Genomic DNA, 14,810 nt, shown 5'->3' with positions numbered 1-14,810 from the left:
AGGTAACTGATGCCAGCCCCCCTGTTGATGAAAGGGGAAACTGAGAGTGGAGGATGACCACCCCAGTGCATACAGTGAATACACAGCAGCCCCAGCGTGGACGCCCATATCTCCCGAACCCGTAGGGCTTCTGCTGCATCGCCTGTGAGACTGATTCTCGTGCAGCCTGAGGGGGGTGTGGAGGGTAAGATCTCATAGTGTCATCTTTGGCCCAATTTGTGGTTCACATCAAGTGCTCAGTAAACAGTGGTTTCAATTACAATATAAATGGCTCCCAGGGCGTGTATGCAAATGGGACAGGACAGGTGAAGAAGGATCATCTGTCCACCAAGTGTTTCCTGTGCGCCTACTGTGTGCCAAGCACTGCACCAGGTGCTGCACAGGCAGCGGTGGAGGCTCTGGAGCCCCCTTGCACCCCATCTGCTAGCGAGAGCTGACTGTGCATCTCTTCCCAACTCCTTGTTCCGTACCATCACGATGGTGGCTGGCAAGTGGCCACAGGAGAGAGTATTTACACCATGGGAATCAGCACATGCCACAAACCAGGGGAGCTTGTGGCTTGGGAGACTGAGCCAGACAATGTGTCTCGAGGACTTGGCTCCGCGGTGTTTGGAACACTAGGCCCTGACTTCTAGAAGCCTCTATTCTAAGACACAGACAGTGAATGGCTCCTCTCAGAGGTTTTGAAGCCAAAACTGTCACTTCTACTTTGAGACCATTTGTCTTTCTTACTGGCATCTTCAGGATCCAGGAGTCCCACATCCTCCATGGGAAGGACAGTTTCTCGATGGCGGCACCCTTGCTCCTCTCCGTCCTTCTCCCTTCATCCTTGATGCCCAGACGTGGTCTGGCACCGCCTAGGAGCTCAAATAGTCCTGGAAGTGCATGAACGAACCTCTAATCTAGAGGGTGGCAGCTGACACATTTTGGGGAAACCAGGCCCAGAGAGGGGAAGAGTTCTTTCCTAGGGACTTTGAGTGCATGCCAGGGTGGCTGGGGTGTGGTGCACAGAGTAAGACGTTGTGCCTCTAATCCGGGGGCTGCACTGTCTGTGAACTCCCTTCCACAGGAGAGGCCAAAGTGTAAGGCCAGCCCTGCCCAGGACAGCTGCGGCTTGTCTGAGGACTCCTCTGGGCAGTGGGAGGAGGCAGCCTGCAGTTTGGTTGATGGGATGCAGGGTGGTTCAGAACCTGGGCCTGCCCATCAGGCAGACCTGGCTTCAAATCGTTGCTCTGTCACACACCAGCCAGCTGACTTGGCAAACGGTGGGACACTCAGAGCCTTACTGTCCTCAGTTATAAACTGGGTGCATTAAGAACTGCCTCCCAGGCTGTAGTGGAGATAAGACGAGTGACTAAGGATGGAGGACCTCCCAGGATGCTCAGAGAGATACCAGGGGCATCACTGGTCCACCCCTCAGCTCAGGGAGGAGGCAGGTGGCTCCTGCAGCTTCCCATGGTTCCCCTCACAGCATTCATGCCTGCACCGCCCAGCTCCTCATCCACACAGCAGGTCTGTCCTGTCATCTCTGCCATCTCATGGGACCCCGCACTGGCTCCTAGGCACATCGCCATCAGAAAAGCATCCACGTGTACACCAAAGATCTGCACAAGGCTGTTCCTAGCAGCACCATTCCTAACACCCCAGACCTGGAAACACCCCAAAGCCCAGCAAGAGTTGAATGGAAGGACTTCCCTGGTGGCACAGTGGTTAAGACTCCACGCTCCCAATGCAGGGGGCACGGGTTTGACCCCTGGTCGGGGAAGATCCCACAGGCCGTGTGGTGCGGCCAAAAAAAAGAAGAGTCGAGTCGAATGGAAAAGAAACCAATAAACATGGTGTGTTCACACCGTGGAACACTACACAGGGAGAGTAGACGAATTACAACTAGAGGCCGCAGCATGGATCTCACAAACACATGCCGGGAAAGGAGCCACGCCCCAAAAGTACGTACTGTAGCATTCGGCTTATAGACAGTACACAGATCAGACTAACCTAATGTATGGTGCTAGCAGATGGGATGGTGGTCACCCTGGGGTGACGAAATGGGGTGTCAGGAGCTTCTGGGGCTCTGGTTCTCAATCTGGGGGCTGCTAACACAGGTGTGTTTAGTTTGTGAAACTTCATCAAGCTATACACATTCGATTTCTGGATTTTCCTGTATGAGGGTTATATTTTAATTTTTTTCAAAGGCAAAACCAAACCAAACGACAAAGTCACCTTTCAAGATCCCCTCTGTAGTCACCAAGAGTGGCCCTCCAAGTTTTGGGAGGCCAGGCCCCTCACCCCCAGCACCTCACCTCTCCCTCTCTCTTGCGCATTTCATCCTGTGCTGTTCCTTCTGCCAGGAAAACCCCACCCCAGCTAACTCCCTCACATTTTATAGCTCCTCACCCGGACACTTCTTCCAGAACACTCTCCCTGAGGTGAGAGGATCCTGTAGTCAGATAGGCCTGGGTTTCAGGGACTTGGCTTCTCAAGCCTAACTGCTCATCCATGAAATGCCATCTAACCAGGGAGGGGCCGTGCAGCCAGATGGGACGGCAGAACTATTCTGGGAAACTCACAGCCCACTCCTCACACCTCCTGCCTCTCAGCGGCTAATAATGGCAGTGCCTGAGGTAGCTGAGGGCAGGTGACAGGGAAATGGGGCCAGCTGACCCACACGAGCCCAGGCTGGGCCGGGTGGGAAGCTGAGTAGAGTTGAGGGGTCCTGGGGGCCCTCCTGGCTCGCTGGTGGGTTCTGAGTCACCATCATCCCCCCAGTCCTTTCAGCCCCACCCATGGTACTGACTCCAGCTGCCTGGCTGGCTCACAGAGTCAGTGGAATTCTCCGCTGTGTTCTCACTTCTCCTCATAAACACTTAGGCTATTTATCAGGCACTTGTTCTAGCATCGGCCTGGGCCAGTCTCCAATACATAACAGGCCCTGTCTTCATGCTGCCCAGGTCTTCTCCAGTTGTGGCTGCAACCACTTATATCAGAGCCCCAGGGGACATAAGAATGTAGACTCCAAGGCTGCAACCCAAGCTCTACTGGATCAATCCAGGGCCCATTTTCTACAAGCTGATCTTGGCGCTGCATGAATTCAGAGAACCATTGTTTACTGTGAGAGACAGACAAGGAGCCAATTACAGTCCAGTGTGGTCAGTGCTGGGGTAGGAGAGGGGATGCAACTGGGATGCAACTGTGGGAGCCCAGTGGAGGCCCCTCTCCTGGCCATGGAAACCTCTAAGTGAGGACAGACACCTGAGCCAGACTTGGCCAGGCTGATGGGGGCAGAAGAGGTGATGCATTCCAGGCAGCTGGAACAGCATGTGAAAAGGCTCAACGACAGGAGGAGCCGGGCACTTTACCTGGACTGTAATAAGCACTGCAATCTAGCCGGAGAGACAGTGAGGGTGGGAGAGGGAGAGGTGGGTGGTAAGGTGTGGCTATTTATGCAAGGCCTGTAGGACAATGAGAGGAATGTTTTGGGAAAACTGAGGTATACGTGGAAAACCGGCCTCTTGTTTAAAATGCCCCCCAAGATGCCTCATTAAGCAGCATAAATGAGATTGAATCAATAAATCTGTGTTAACTGAATGAAATGAGGGACGGAGTCTTTTAATTTCAATTACGCTTCCACTCGACATCAGTTAAGCTTCCATAAAGCATTTAGCGGGCCGACCGTGCGCCCCGCCCCGGGAGTTCCTTCCCCAATCCCACCCCCTACCTTTAATGGAAAGGTCGTCAGTTTTGTGTGACTTGCCCTGTTGCCAGTCAGTAAAGGGCAAAGGAAAATAAGTCCCCTCTGGGTCTCTGGCCTCAGTTTACTCATAACTAAAAGTAGGTGAGTTCAGACTCCATAGTGCCGAGGTTGCCTCCCCGCTTCGAGCATGCGCTCTGACGGGCGCTCAAGTCCTGCAGACCCCAGGCTGGATCCGGTTACCGAGGGAGCCTTCACTCGGAGCAGGTCCCCACCAAACCAAAGCTCCCACCAAAGCTCAACACGCCCCCCAAGCTAGCGGGTGATTGGCCCGCCCTGCCCACACCGCGAGCCGGCCTCACCTTCTGATTGGCTGTCCTACTCTCTGTTGTGTGCCGAAACCCTCCTTTTCTCTGATTGGTTAGCCACCTACCTGCGCTCGTCCCGGATTGGGCGCCGTCTTGGCCGGCTCGCAGGCTCCTAGGGGCCCTGCTTCCTGATTCGCCGCTCGGGCCTGCCCCACGGCCTGCACGGTGAATGGCTGCGCCGCTACCTGTATCGGCCTCCGATTGGGTGCGCGGCACCTCCCCCGGCGTGATAGGTCAGGACCACCGCCCCCCTGGCTCCCCATTGGCTGCTCGGCGAAGCCCGGTCTCCGGGTAAGATGGCAGCGGACGGACAGTGCTCGCTCCCCGCTTCATGGCGGCCGGTGACCCTCACCCACGTCGAATATCCTGCAGGTAAAAGACAACCCCGGCTCCGAGGACGCCTTCCCGGGGCCGGCCTGTCAGTGCCGGGCGCTCCGGCCGGCGCAAGCCCGCAGAGGGGGCGCCGGGGGACCAGGGTGGGAACTGTCAAATAGTGAGCCACGGAGGGTTCGGCCGGCGCGCGCGCCGCGCAGGCGCAGTGGTGTGGCGATGAGCTGGGCGAAATTGTGAGCCGCTCGCTCGCGCACTCTGCGGCTGCGCGGCCGGGGTGCTCCACTGGGTCCCGGGGCGCCGGTGGGCTGTAATGGGGTGGTGGTCTGCGTGAGGTGGGAACGGATCACTGGCCTGGACCTGGGCCCTTTATCCCCGCCCTTCCCGGAGCCGGAGAGACTGAACTCTCTCCTCGGCGTGTAGGGAGTGCCTTTTTCCTTCAAACAGTGCTTTTGGGCTGCCTGGAAGAAAGAGCTCCCCATTGCTGGGAGTGTGCAAGTCGAGGCCGGGCAGCTCTTCGTTGTTTGAGTACTTCTGATGCCACGCCCTGGCTAGGGCACTGCTCTACAACTCAGGGGACCCGGTGAGGGGTCAGGCAGCCTCTGGGATGTTGACTTCTGGAGCTTCCCCATCAGACACAGCTCCAGAAGCTCAGCGTTTTCCATCTGTGAGGTCCTTTAGTGACTGTTCTGGAGGCGGTTTAGTAGAGTGGTGCAGAGCTTGGACCTTGGGGGTCAGAGTTCAGGCCGAGGCCTTGTGCGAGTGACTTCACCTCTCTGTGCCTCTCTAAAGTGGAACTAATTACAGTGCTTCCCTTCTAGTGGTGATGTGAGAATCAGAAATAGGAGATGTGAGAAAGGCTGAGTGCAGTGCCTGGCATACAGTAAACATTCAGGAAATAACTGCAGTTAACATGATCCCACCTTCCCAGGACCCTCTCAAGCCCACACTGCCATCTATGTGTAGGATGGTTGGGTGTCGGGTGAGGCTGGGGGCCCCCTCATTGAGCCCTGGTTGCCCCAGGAAAGGCCTATTCATGCAGAGACATGAGAACCTGGCCCTGCTGAGGGCCCCAGGACTGGATGCCAGGAAACTTTGACCCTAGGTGTTCTGGGTTATACTGGGGGTGGGGTGGCCCTGCAGCTGTTGGGCCCTACTGTCTGCCTGCCTGCCCGCCATTCACCCATCATTCATTCAGCTGGTATCCACTGAGCACCTCCTGAATGCCAGGCCCTGGGCTTGCTCTGCATTTTGAACGGTGAACAAACCAATGTGTCCCTGAACTCCCGAACTGTGAAAAAAAAAAAACCCCACTTTACAGGACGGAAACCAAGGCCTGGAATGGGGAAGGGACCTGCTTAAGGCCTCAGCACCTTCATGATTTCCCCTCCCTGGCCTGGGAGTACTTCTCTGGGTGCTCATGGCGAGAAGAAGGAACCTGGCAGATGTGAGCAGCATGATTCAGGCTGTGATGAGGGACCCTTTGCAGGGACTGTGGGTGCCTGGAGGAGAGACCTGGCTGAACTTGGGGGCCTCTCTCAAGGTCTAGTCCCCCTGCTAACTCTTCTGTGACCCCCTGCACTTCTCCTTCGCGCCCCTCATCACACTGACCCTGCTTCCTTCATCCATTCTCCATTCATTTAACATCATTTTAGAGCCCAGTTAAGTGCCAGGCGCTGTGCTGGGCTTGGGGGGTTGAGTGGGGTGTAGAGACCCCATCACTGCACTCATGGCACCTACTTTCTAGAGGGAGAGACAGACACAGGCCAGATAGTTCCACTAATGAGTGGTGTCATGAACGATGCCCTGGTTACAGATTCTGAGAGCTCTGCAATGGCAGGAGTGTGATTTTTTTTTTTTTTTTCCCACTGTGGTGGGTACTTAATTTATGTTGAGTTAACCCAGACAGCATCCCAGGTGGGGGAAACAGTGTGTGCAAAGGTCCAGAAGTAGGACAGAACATGGTGCGTTCAGGGAACTAGAATTTGGTTCCTGGAACTGGAGCAGAAGGTGGGAGGGAAGCAGGGCCAGGACTGCAGGGCTTGATGAGCTGGATTGAGGTGGGACTTATCCTAAGGGCTGAGAGAGCCACCGGGGGGCTTAGACCAGAGAATGGTGAGGCCAGAGTTGCTGACAGCATCTGCAGGAAGGCCCAAAGGTAGCGCTTGCTGTGAGACAGGCCATGGAGATGGCCAAAGGTTTGGAGGCCATTTCCTGTCCTCCTGATGACCCAGTGTCCTGGGCATCAGCTGGACAGCTGAGAGACCCAGAATCTCAGGGCTGGAGGGGGCCAGGCCACTGTGTGGATGAGGAGACAGAACCCCAGAAAAAGGAAGGGCCTCACCCAGTGTCATCCAGGGGGCCTATGGCAGTACTAGCATTTGGACCTATGTTGCTGGCCTGTTCTCCCAGGCTAGTTCAAAGCCAGCCCTATCCTGGGTAGGTGTGGGGGAGGCCAGGTGTGTGCCCATCCCTTCAGCCTGGAATCTGGGCTCGGCCCTGGGTGGGTACCTTCCTGCTGCCTGTGTGAGGCCAGGCTGGTGGTGGGGCCATTTCCCACACTGAGTTCTCCAAACGTGGAAGTGTCCTGGGTGCCAGGGACCGAGCTGGGCGTCTCACAGGCCTGGTCACATCAGAGCTCCCATGGCTGTAGGAGGCGGCTACTGATATCCCCATTTCACGGGTGAGAGAGCTGAGGCTCAAGGGAGGTGAAGTCCTTGCCTGAGGTCATGTAGCCAGCAAGTGCTGGCACGGGAACTAAACCACACTCTCTGACCCCAGAGCTGCTACATAGCTGCCCTGTCTCAAATGGTGAGGGTGGCCTTTGGACTCGGTGTTAGCCCTGCCCTTGGGCAAGCAGGAAAGTGGCTCTTGTCTGTTGGCTTCAGGATCCTCCCGCCGAGACCTTTTAGGGGGTAAAAAGCAGGTAGTCAATAGGTAGCCAATTTTTTGCCAGTAGAGAGGCAGTGAGAAGCTGTTACTGCAACAGGTGGCCGTAGTGGGCAACGTAGCCTCCTCCCCACCCCCAGCCTTGGTCCCTGTCAGAGTCCGCAGTGTAGACCCAAGTCTGTGCGGTGTTCGGAGAATACCAGGTTCCCCTGGAGGCCCAGGGCTTGGCTGGGTCGGTCTCCGCACAGCACTGCGTTCCGGAGGCATCCATGTGCCCGCCAGACTGCCTCCTGGGACAGGGCCCAGCCTCTGGGGTCAGACCAAGCCAGGTTCAAATTCCCGCTTTGGTGGGATAATGGGTATAGCACCTGGACCAGGCTAGAGACTTGGATTTTAGTCAGATCCTACCTCTTTCTGGCTGTGTGACTTTGGACAAATCATGCAACCTCTGTGGGACTCGGTGTCTTCATCTGTAGGACAGGGAGAGTGAAGGCACCTGCTTTAAACTCACGATCTGTGAACCTGAGTGCTTAGTAAACACCCTGTGCCCGTGACTGAGGTGGTGCGGTGAGCTGGTGCGGTGAGCTGGTGCGCTGAGGCATCCCCAGCCGCCTGGCCCTGCGCTCCGGGCCCTGCTGGGACCACCTCTCCGACTGAGGCCCTACTGGGCTTGCTGGGGGCCAGGCCCTCTTCGATGGCTGTGCTCTGTCCTCATCCTGTTCTCCCTGTCTTGCCCAGGTGATCTCTCTGGCCACCTCCTTGCCTACCTGAGCCTCAGCCCCATATTTGTCATCGTTGGTTTTGTGACCCTCATCATATTCAAGCGGGAGCTGCACACGGTGAGTGAGTCACTCCCACCCCAGGGAGGAGGGGCCTCACCATTCCTTCCCAGGTGCTTTGCCTTCCCTTCGCCGCTTCCACCTTTCCTGAGGTGTGTGGAGCCTCCTGGCTGGTGCCAGGTTGTCCACTGGGCTGGAGGTTCAGCGGGAGGCCGCGGTCTTTGGGCTAGGCGGCGGCCAGCAAGCACACAGAGGCCCTGCTGACCATATCTTCCCAGCAGATCTCGTTCCTTGGGGGCTTGGCACTGAACGAGGGGGTCAACTGGCTGATCAAACACGTCATCCAGGAGCCACGGCCCTGTGGAGGTAGGGCCCAGGCCATGGGGGTCTGCGGGTCCCCCAGGTTAGGGCATTACTGGGAGGCCTGCATCCTCCCATCATGCCCTGTTCTCTGTCTCCACCAGGTCCCCACACGGCAGTGGGCACCAAGTACGGGATGCCCTCCAGCCATTCCCAGTTTATGTGGTTCTTCTCCGTCTATTCCTTCCTTTTTCTGTATTTAAGGTGAGCTTCTGCCCTGGCTGGGGTGGCCCTGAACTGGCCCAGGCTGGCCTCTGCCAGGGACTTGCTGCAAGCCCTTTGGATGCCATTTAGGGCTTGGCCTCTACTGGGGGTGGGAGGAGCTGCAGCCAAGGCAGAAGGTGCCCAGGGAGCATGTGGATGGGGCCGGGGCTGTGTGGGAGGCCTGGGCCCCAGGCTGTGGGCTGAGGCCAGCTAACAGGCTTGTTTTCCCAGAATGCACCAAACGAACAACGCCAGGTTCCTGGACTTGCTGTGGAGGCATGTACTCTCCCTGGGTCTCCTCACTGTGGCGTTTCTAGTCTCCTATAGCAGGTACAGCGGGAGGGAGAGCCCCTGCCCCACGCCCTGCCCACTGGGGTCTAGCTGGATTCTTGGTCCCTATTGGACCTCGCTGTGGACCCGAGTCCCAGAGCCTGTAGGGCAGGGCTGCGAAGAGGGGCCCAGGCCTCTCATTTTATTTTATTTATTTATTTTTATTTTTTTATTTTTGGCTGCGTTGGGTCTTCATTGCTGCACGCGGGCTTTCTCAAGTTGCGGCGAGCGGGGGCTACTCTTCGTTGCGGTGGGCGGGCTTCTCCTTGCGGTGGCTTCTCTTGCTGCGGAGCACGGGCTCTAGGCATGTGGGCTCAGTAGTTGTGGCTCACGGGCTCTGGAGCGCAGGCTCAGTAGTTGTGGTGCACAGGCTTCGTTGCTCCGCGGCATGTGGGATCTTCCCGGACCAGGGCTCGAACCCGTGTCCCCTGCATTGGCAGGCAGATTCTTAACCACTGCACCACCAGGAAAGCTCCAGGCCTCTCATTTTAAAGGGCCAGGGCTCCAGCTGCCCCTTCCAACCCAGTCCTTGCTCTCTCCTCTTGGTTGGGCCCAAGATTCTAGGGTTAGCCATTGTTCCCAGTGTCCTGGAGGAACCCCTTGCAGACAAACTCCAAGTTCAAGGGCTGGACAGAAGGGAGGCAAATCCTAGCTGAGCCATCCCTTCACTTCTAGAGTCAGGGGAGCAGCTGTTGGGGTCCAACTCCTTGCCTCCTTCTAGAAGTAGCTCTGAGTCCGTGTGGTCATAGGAGTCTGTCCTGTCTGTGTATGTCTCCCGTGTGTGTGCAGAGGTCCAGGGAAGCTGGCACTCAGGCGTGCGGGGAGGCTGTGCAGGACGGTCTCTGGCTGGCTCTCATGAACTTCCCTCTGTCCTTGGCCCAGGGTCTACCTGCTGTACCACACCTGGAGCCAGGTGCTCTATGGGGGCATCGCTGGAGGCCTCATGGCCGTCGCCTGGTTCGTCTTCACCCAGGAGGTCCTCACCCCCCTGTTTCCTAGGATAGCAGCCTGGTAACTGCCTCCTGCCCCTGCTGCTGTCCCCCGCTCCCCCCACCTTCCCAGGCACTATGGCCCGTGCCCCCTCCTGCGAAGGGGCCATCAGTGGGAGGACCCAGGCGTCCTGACCCCAGCCTCAGTCTCCCTGGGAGGTCCCTAGTGCCCAGGCCTCTGGTGGACATAGGGCTGCAGGCCCCACTCGCCCGGCTTCCACCTCCCCCAGGGGTTTTCTCAGCCCAGAAGCCAAGGTGCCAGCCTCTGTCCTTGCCTGGCCTCTCAGGGACTTGGAAAGCAGCATGTGTCTTTCTGGGCTGTGTGTACCTTGGGGCAGTGTCCCTGCCTGAGTGTCACACAGGTGACACATCTGGGTCTTGCACAGGCCAGGCAAAGTGGTGGGGAGAGGGTGCATCGCCAGCCCCAGGCACTGGTGGGAGAGTCCGGCTTGGTGACAGACTCGTGTCCTGATATGGTCCTGGATTTCCGGGTGTCTGTCTCTCCAGGCCTATCTCTGAGTTCTTCCTAATCCGAGACACGAGCCTCATTCCCAACGTACTCTGGTTTGAGTACACGGTAACCCGGGCAGAAGCCAGGTGAGTCAAGGGGATAGCAATCACTGGGTCCTGGCTCCGTGGGGCACAGCCCTCGGTCAGTGCCGCCCCCAGTTTTGGAAGGCTCCCCGAGAGCCGGGCACTTGCCCAAGCACTTTTCTTCTACTGCCTCATTGAATCCTCCCCTGGACCCCATTTTACAGACGAGAAAAGTGAGGCTCAGAGAGGGGAGGAGAGGAATCACTTGACCAAGGGTTTGCAGATCGCGGGTGTGGGAGCTGGGCTGGGAACCTAGGCTGTTGGGCCCAGGGCCATGCTTTTAACCTCTGTGGCCTGGAACCAGAGAGCTGGGCAGCCAGGATTCTCTGGGGGCCTGTGTGTCAACCCCCCTCGGGACTGTTTAGTCCAGACACTTTCCTATGGAGGGGTAAACTGAGGTGTGGTGAGTTAGGGGCACCCGTGGTTGCACAGCCAGTCACGGCAAAGCTGGCTTTGGAGCCTTCTTCTGACTCAGCTCTCCACGCACCCCAAGTCCTGGGTGGAGTGCCAGCTGGGGTCGGGAAGGCCTGGCTCCTTCCCAGGTTCAGAGGGGAGCCGAGGCGAGGTTGGGCTCCAGCACAAGCCTGGGAGGTTTCCTGAGGAGCCCTGGGCTCCTGGTGAGAGGAACCGCAGGGCGGGGTCACAGCAGCCGGGAAATGTGTCTAGGGCATCATGGTCCAAATTATCCTAACGAACTTAAGGGTAAAGCCCTGGATCTGTGAGGAAAGGGGATTTGAGGGGTTAGGGCAGGCAATCCCATTATTGGCGGAAGGCCCCAGCTGGCCCAGGCTCTCCACCTGGCTCCCAGAGCGGCCCCGCCCCCCCGCCCCGCCCCTCCCGGCTGGCCGCCACCTGCCTTGATGTACCAAAACTTCCACGTGCACCTGCTCTGTGCCAGGCCGTGGGCTGGGGATAGGCCCAGAGTGAGACGGCAGTGGCCGGCAGGGGGGACGCGAGGAATGAGGCACCTACCTGTGCGACAAGTGCCTCGGGCTTGAGAGCTCGTGACAGCAGCGTGATGTGAGGGTGTGTGGTTGGGCTGGCTGGCCGGCTGTGACAGATCTGAGCAGAGAGAAATCGGGACTGTCCAAGTTGGGGTTTGGCAGGGAGAGTGCTCTTAGCATAGGGAACAGCTTGTGCAAAGCTTCTGAGAACAGGAAGCTTGGGGAGTCCACTGAACAGACAGAGGCAGGTGTGGCTGGAGCCCAGGGAACAAGGGGGCTGGCCATGGCACGAGGCTGGGGCTGCATCACACAGGACCTGTGGGGACAGTTAGGTTTCTGAATTTCAGTGGGGTCTCTCGAGGAACCAGGCCCTCCACGGAACGGGGCTGTCCCTGCTTCCCTCAGGCTCCTGAGCCCGTCGTAGGTGTCGCTACACCCCCAAGTCAGGTACTCAGATCCACTCGATAACTTCTATCAGCAGTGCTCCTACCTTTGCTTATGTACATCCCAAATGGAGAACTCACTACCTTCTTGTCTGTTTTGGTTGATGGTAACAGAACCCCACTTATGCTGGCTTATCTATAAGTGGGAACTGCCCATAATTACTGGAATCCAGCCAGGTGCCTCTTGCCCCTGTTCTCCCATCCTGGCCCCCGCCCCTGCCCCGGCCTCCTGGCTGCACTTGGACTCCAGAGCTGAGCACCTGTGTTAACAGGCCCAGCAGAGACATTGACCCTCTCTAGGCCCCAAGTCCCAGGTCCCAGGGCAGGAGCTCTGATTGGCCCAGCTTGAGCCAACCACTGGGGCTACTGGGAGTGGGCACTCACTCATTCTGATGAGATTGTGGGGAGGAAGGAGACAGCTGAGGGGCGAGTCACTGGACGCCAGGAGTCCCCTGATCTGACCCCCACCCCCATTTTGCAGGAACAGACAGCGCAAGCTGGGGACGAAATTGCAGTGACCGGTGAGTGTGGCTGGCTCCAGCCTCCAGATCTGGCCTGCACGATGCCTTGCAGGGTGGATGGAATGACAGACAGAGGGACGAAGCAGAGACCTCTACAGACCCAAGTCACCGAGCGGAGCCTTTTTTTTTCTTATTTTAATTTTAATGAACAAGGTGGACCAAAGGGCTGAGCCAGCCCCTCAACCAGGACCCTGGAGGGCCTGTTGCCGGGGGGCCTCACAGCCAGAGACCCTCACAGTGCTGCTGCCAGCCCCCAGTTGGGCGGAAAGTGCCCCTGGCGTGGGCACTGGGGCGTGGGGTAGAGAAGGAGGGCTTGAACCTCTGGCCACAGGGCCAGGAAATCTAGGTGGCGTGAAAAATGCACACTATTTATTTTTTGGTTTTGTCAAAGGCAGATGGGATTTTGGAGAGGGAGTGGAAGAGCCAGCTCTGCGGGGGCTGCCCTGCGTACCGAGGAGCCCAGGTCAGCTTCCAGGCCCTTTGCCCTGGGCCCGAGAGACGGCCTGGGGGCCCAGGAGGAGGGAGCACCCCCATGCCCGCCCTGCCGCCAATGCCATTCCAGAACCTCGGTCAGTGTTTCCCGTGTGGGGGCCAGGCCCAGAGAGAGCAAGTGTCTGCGCTGCAATCGCTGTGTCCTACCCTCATCGACTGTGCGCCGCAAGGGCTTTCTCTGGTTCCCTGTCCCCAAGACAGCGGTCCCTTTCTGATGGAAGAGCCTGCACATGCGGGTGAGCAAACCCAAGCTGTTTACAGCTCTTTCCTGTCCTGCCGTCCGCTAGTGGTTCGTCTTCATCTCCACCCGAACAAAACGCAGAGGAAGCAGGAGCTGGTGAGAGGAGTGGGGCAGCGGTGCCCACTGTCCCCACCCTTCCCTCCCCTCTGTGTGCTCTGAGCATTCCTTGTCCTTCCCGACCCCCCTCCGAGAGGCTGGGAGCCTGCTTGGGTCACCCCAAGCCTGTGTCCGGCGTGTGGCTCACAGATCCCCACTGCCCAGCTCGGAGGACGACTCCTCCCAATCTTGAAGTCGCTTTGAAACGGAGCTGTGGAGAGGAGATGCGTCCAGACTCGGAAGCTTCTAGAACTGAACCAGGCTGCTCGGGACCTGTGTTCAGGGCCCGACCCCCTCCCTCCCCCGGCCGCCTTTTCTTTGTGGAGGTTCCTAATCTGCTGCTGAAGCACAATATTTTGGTGCTTTCTTTTCTCATTTGTTAAAGACAGTGTCCAAAGCCATTCCAGATGCCAGGACTAGGGGCCTATTTCTGGGGAAGGTTGGTCAGTCCCCACATTTTCCTTTCCTTCCCTTCTCATTTTTATTTTTTACTTTTTGCCTGAGATAAGCCAAGTGTGAGGTGGTTTGACTTAAGAAAAATCAATGAAAATTGTTTACTATTGTTTTAAAATAAAATCTTGAACTCTGGCAGCTTGAACATGTTGACTGAGCTGATGGGAGGAGGCGGGGACGTGGCTGTGCGGACACACGACCCGAGGGGCAAGGGCATGGTTAAGACCAGAAGATCGTACGCGTCTCCAAGACACCTAGTCCCCTCCAGCCTCCAAAGCCAGGGTTGGAATGGCCTCTGTGACATATCCCACTGGAGTCTGAGGACAGCTCCCTTCCACTGAGTTTTTTTAGTCCCTGTCTACCTCCCCCTGTGGCGCTGGCTGGCTCTGCTCTCAGTAAGCCTAGCTTCTCCTTCATGTGACAGCCCTTGAAGACTGGGGACAACCAGCATGTCCTTCCTAAGCCTCTGCCAGGATAAACACCTCCACTCCTTGTTGAATTCAGTGCTTCTTTAGTGTGCGGACGGGTGAGTATCGTGCTTTGGAAGAAATAACTGCAAACTGACCTGGGTTTTGGATGCCTTGTAGGAGTGAAAAGACCGCAAGTCATTTCAGGGGTCCAAAGTGGGGGTTCTAACCCTTCTTTAATTCATTAACCTGAGGTTCATAACAGCTTCACCCTCGGGCGAATCAGAAGTAATCCCATCTTCACGTGAGCTCGAAGGCTGGGTCTGGGTTCCCCACCACGGTCCACACAACCTGGACATTTAGTTAAGGTGACCTCATCCCAGACGTGTGGCAGAAGCAAACAAATCTCTGGAAGAAGGAACCTTCATGCTAGACTTCAATTATTTATACAGTTTTAAGAATTTACCATGGACAAAATATAGACAAAGGTGACCAGGTAGAAAAGGAATCACCACCATCCTTGAGAACCAGCTGGAAACAAGTATTAGAAACAAACCCACACATACTTCAGGTGCTGGAATGATTGGGCACAGATTTTAAGTTGTTGTACTTTTTTTTTTTTTTAATTTTATTTATTTATTTATTTATTTATGGCTGTGTTGGGTCTTCGTTTCTGTGCGAG

At 56.9% G+C, this 14,810-nt stretch overlaps 1 protein-coding gene across 1 annotated transcript; it reads left to right on the top strand.

The window, feature by feature from the left end:
• The first annotated feature begins 4,349 nt into the window (after positions 1 to 4,349).
• On the top strand, positions 4,350 to 13,856 carry DOLPP1 (dolichyldiphosphatase 1). The gene is made up of 8 exons (XM_068553474.1): positions 4,350 to 4,428; positions 8,014 to 8,114; positions 8,336 to 8,420; positions 8,519 to 8,618; positions 8,850 to 8,948; positions 9,831 to 9,959; positions 10,445 to 10,534; positions 12,400 to 13,856. Exons 1-8 carry the CDS (start codon positions 4,353 to 4,355, stop codon positions 12,434 to 12,436), a joined length of 717 nt encoding a protein of 238 aa, XP_068409575.1. The 5' UTR covers positions 4,350 to 4,352; the 3' UTR covers positions 12,437 to 13,856.
• Positions 13,857 to 14,810: the final 954 nt, after the last annotated feature.

This window comes from Eschrichtius robustus, chromosome 10 (genome assembly GCF_028021215.1).
Source record: "Eschrichtius robustus isolate mEscRob2 chromosome 10, mEscRob2.pri, whole genome shotgun sequence".
Classification (NCBI taxonomy): Eukaryota; Metazoa; Chordata; class Mammalia; order Artiodactyla; family Eschrichtiidae; genus Eschrichtius; species Eschrichtius robustus.
The sequence above is the reverse complement of the archived record's forward strand: the minus strand, read 5'-3'. Positions and strand labels throughout refer to the sequence as shown.

Coding starts and splice junctions, on each gene's coding strand:
- DOLPP1 (XM_068553474.1), top strand. CDS start 4,353: ATGGCAGCGGACGGACAGTGCTCGCTCCCCGCTTCATGGCGGCCGGTG. Junction 8,421..8,518: donor GGAGCCACGGCCCTGTGGAG/GTAGGGCCCAGG, acceptor TGTCTCCACCAG/GTCCCCACACGGCAGTGGGC. Junction 8,619..8,849: donor TTCCTTTTTCTGTATTTAAG/GTGAGCTTCTGC, acceptor TTGTTTTCCCAG/AATGCACCAAACGAACAACG.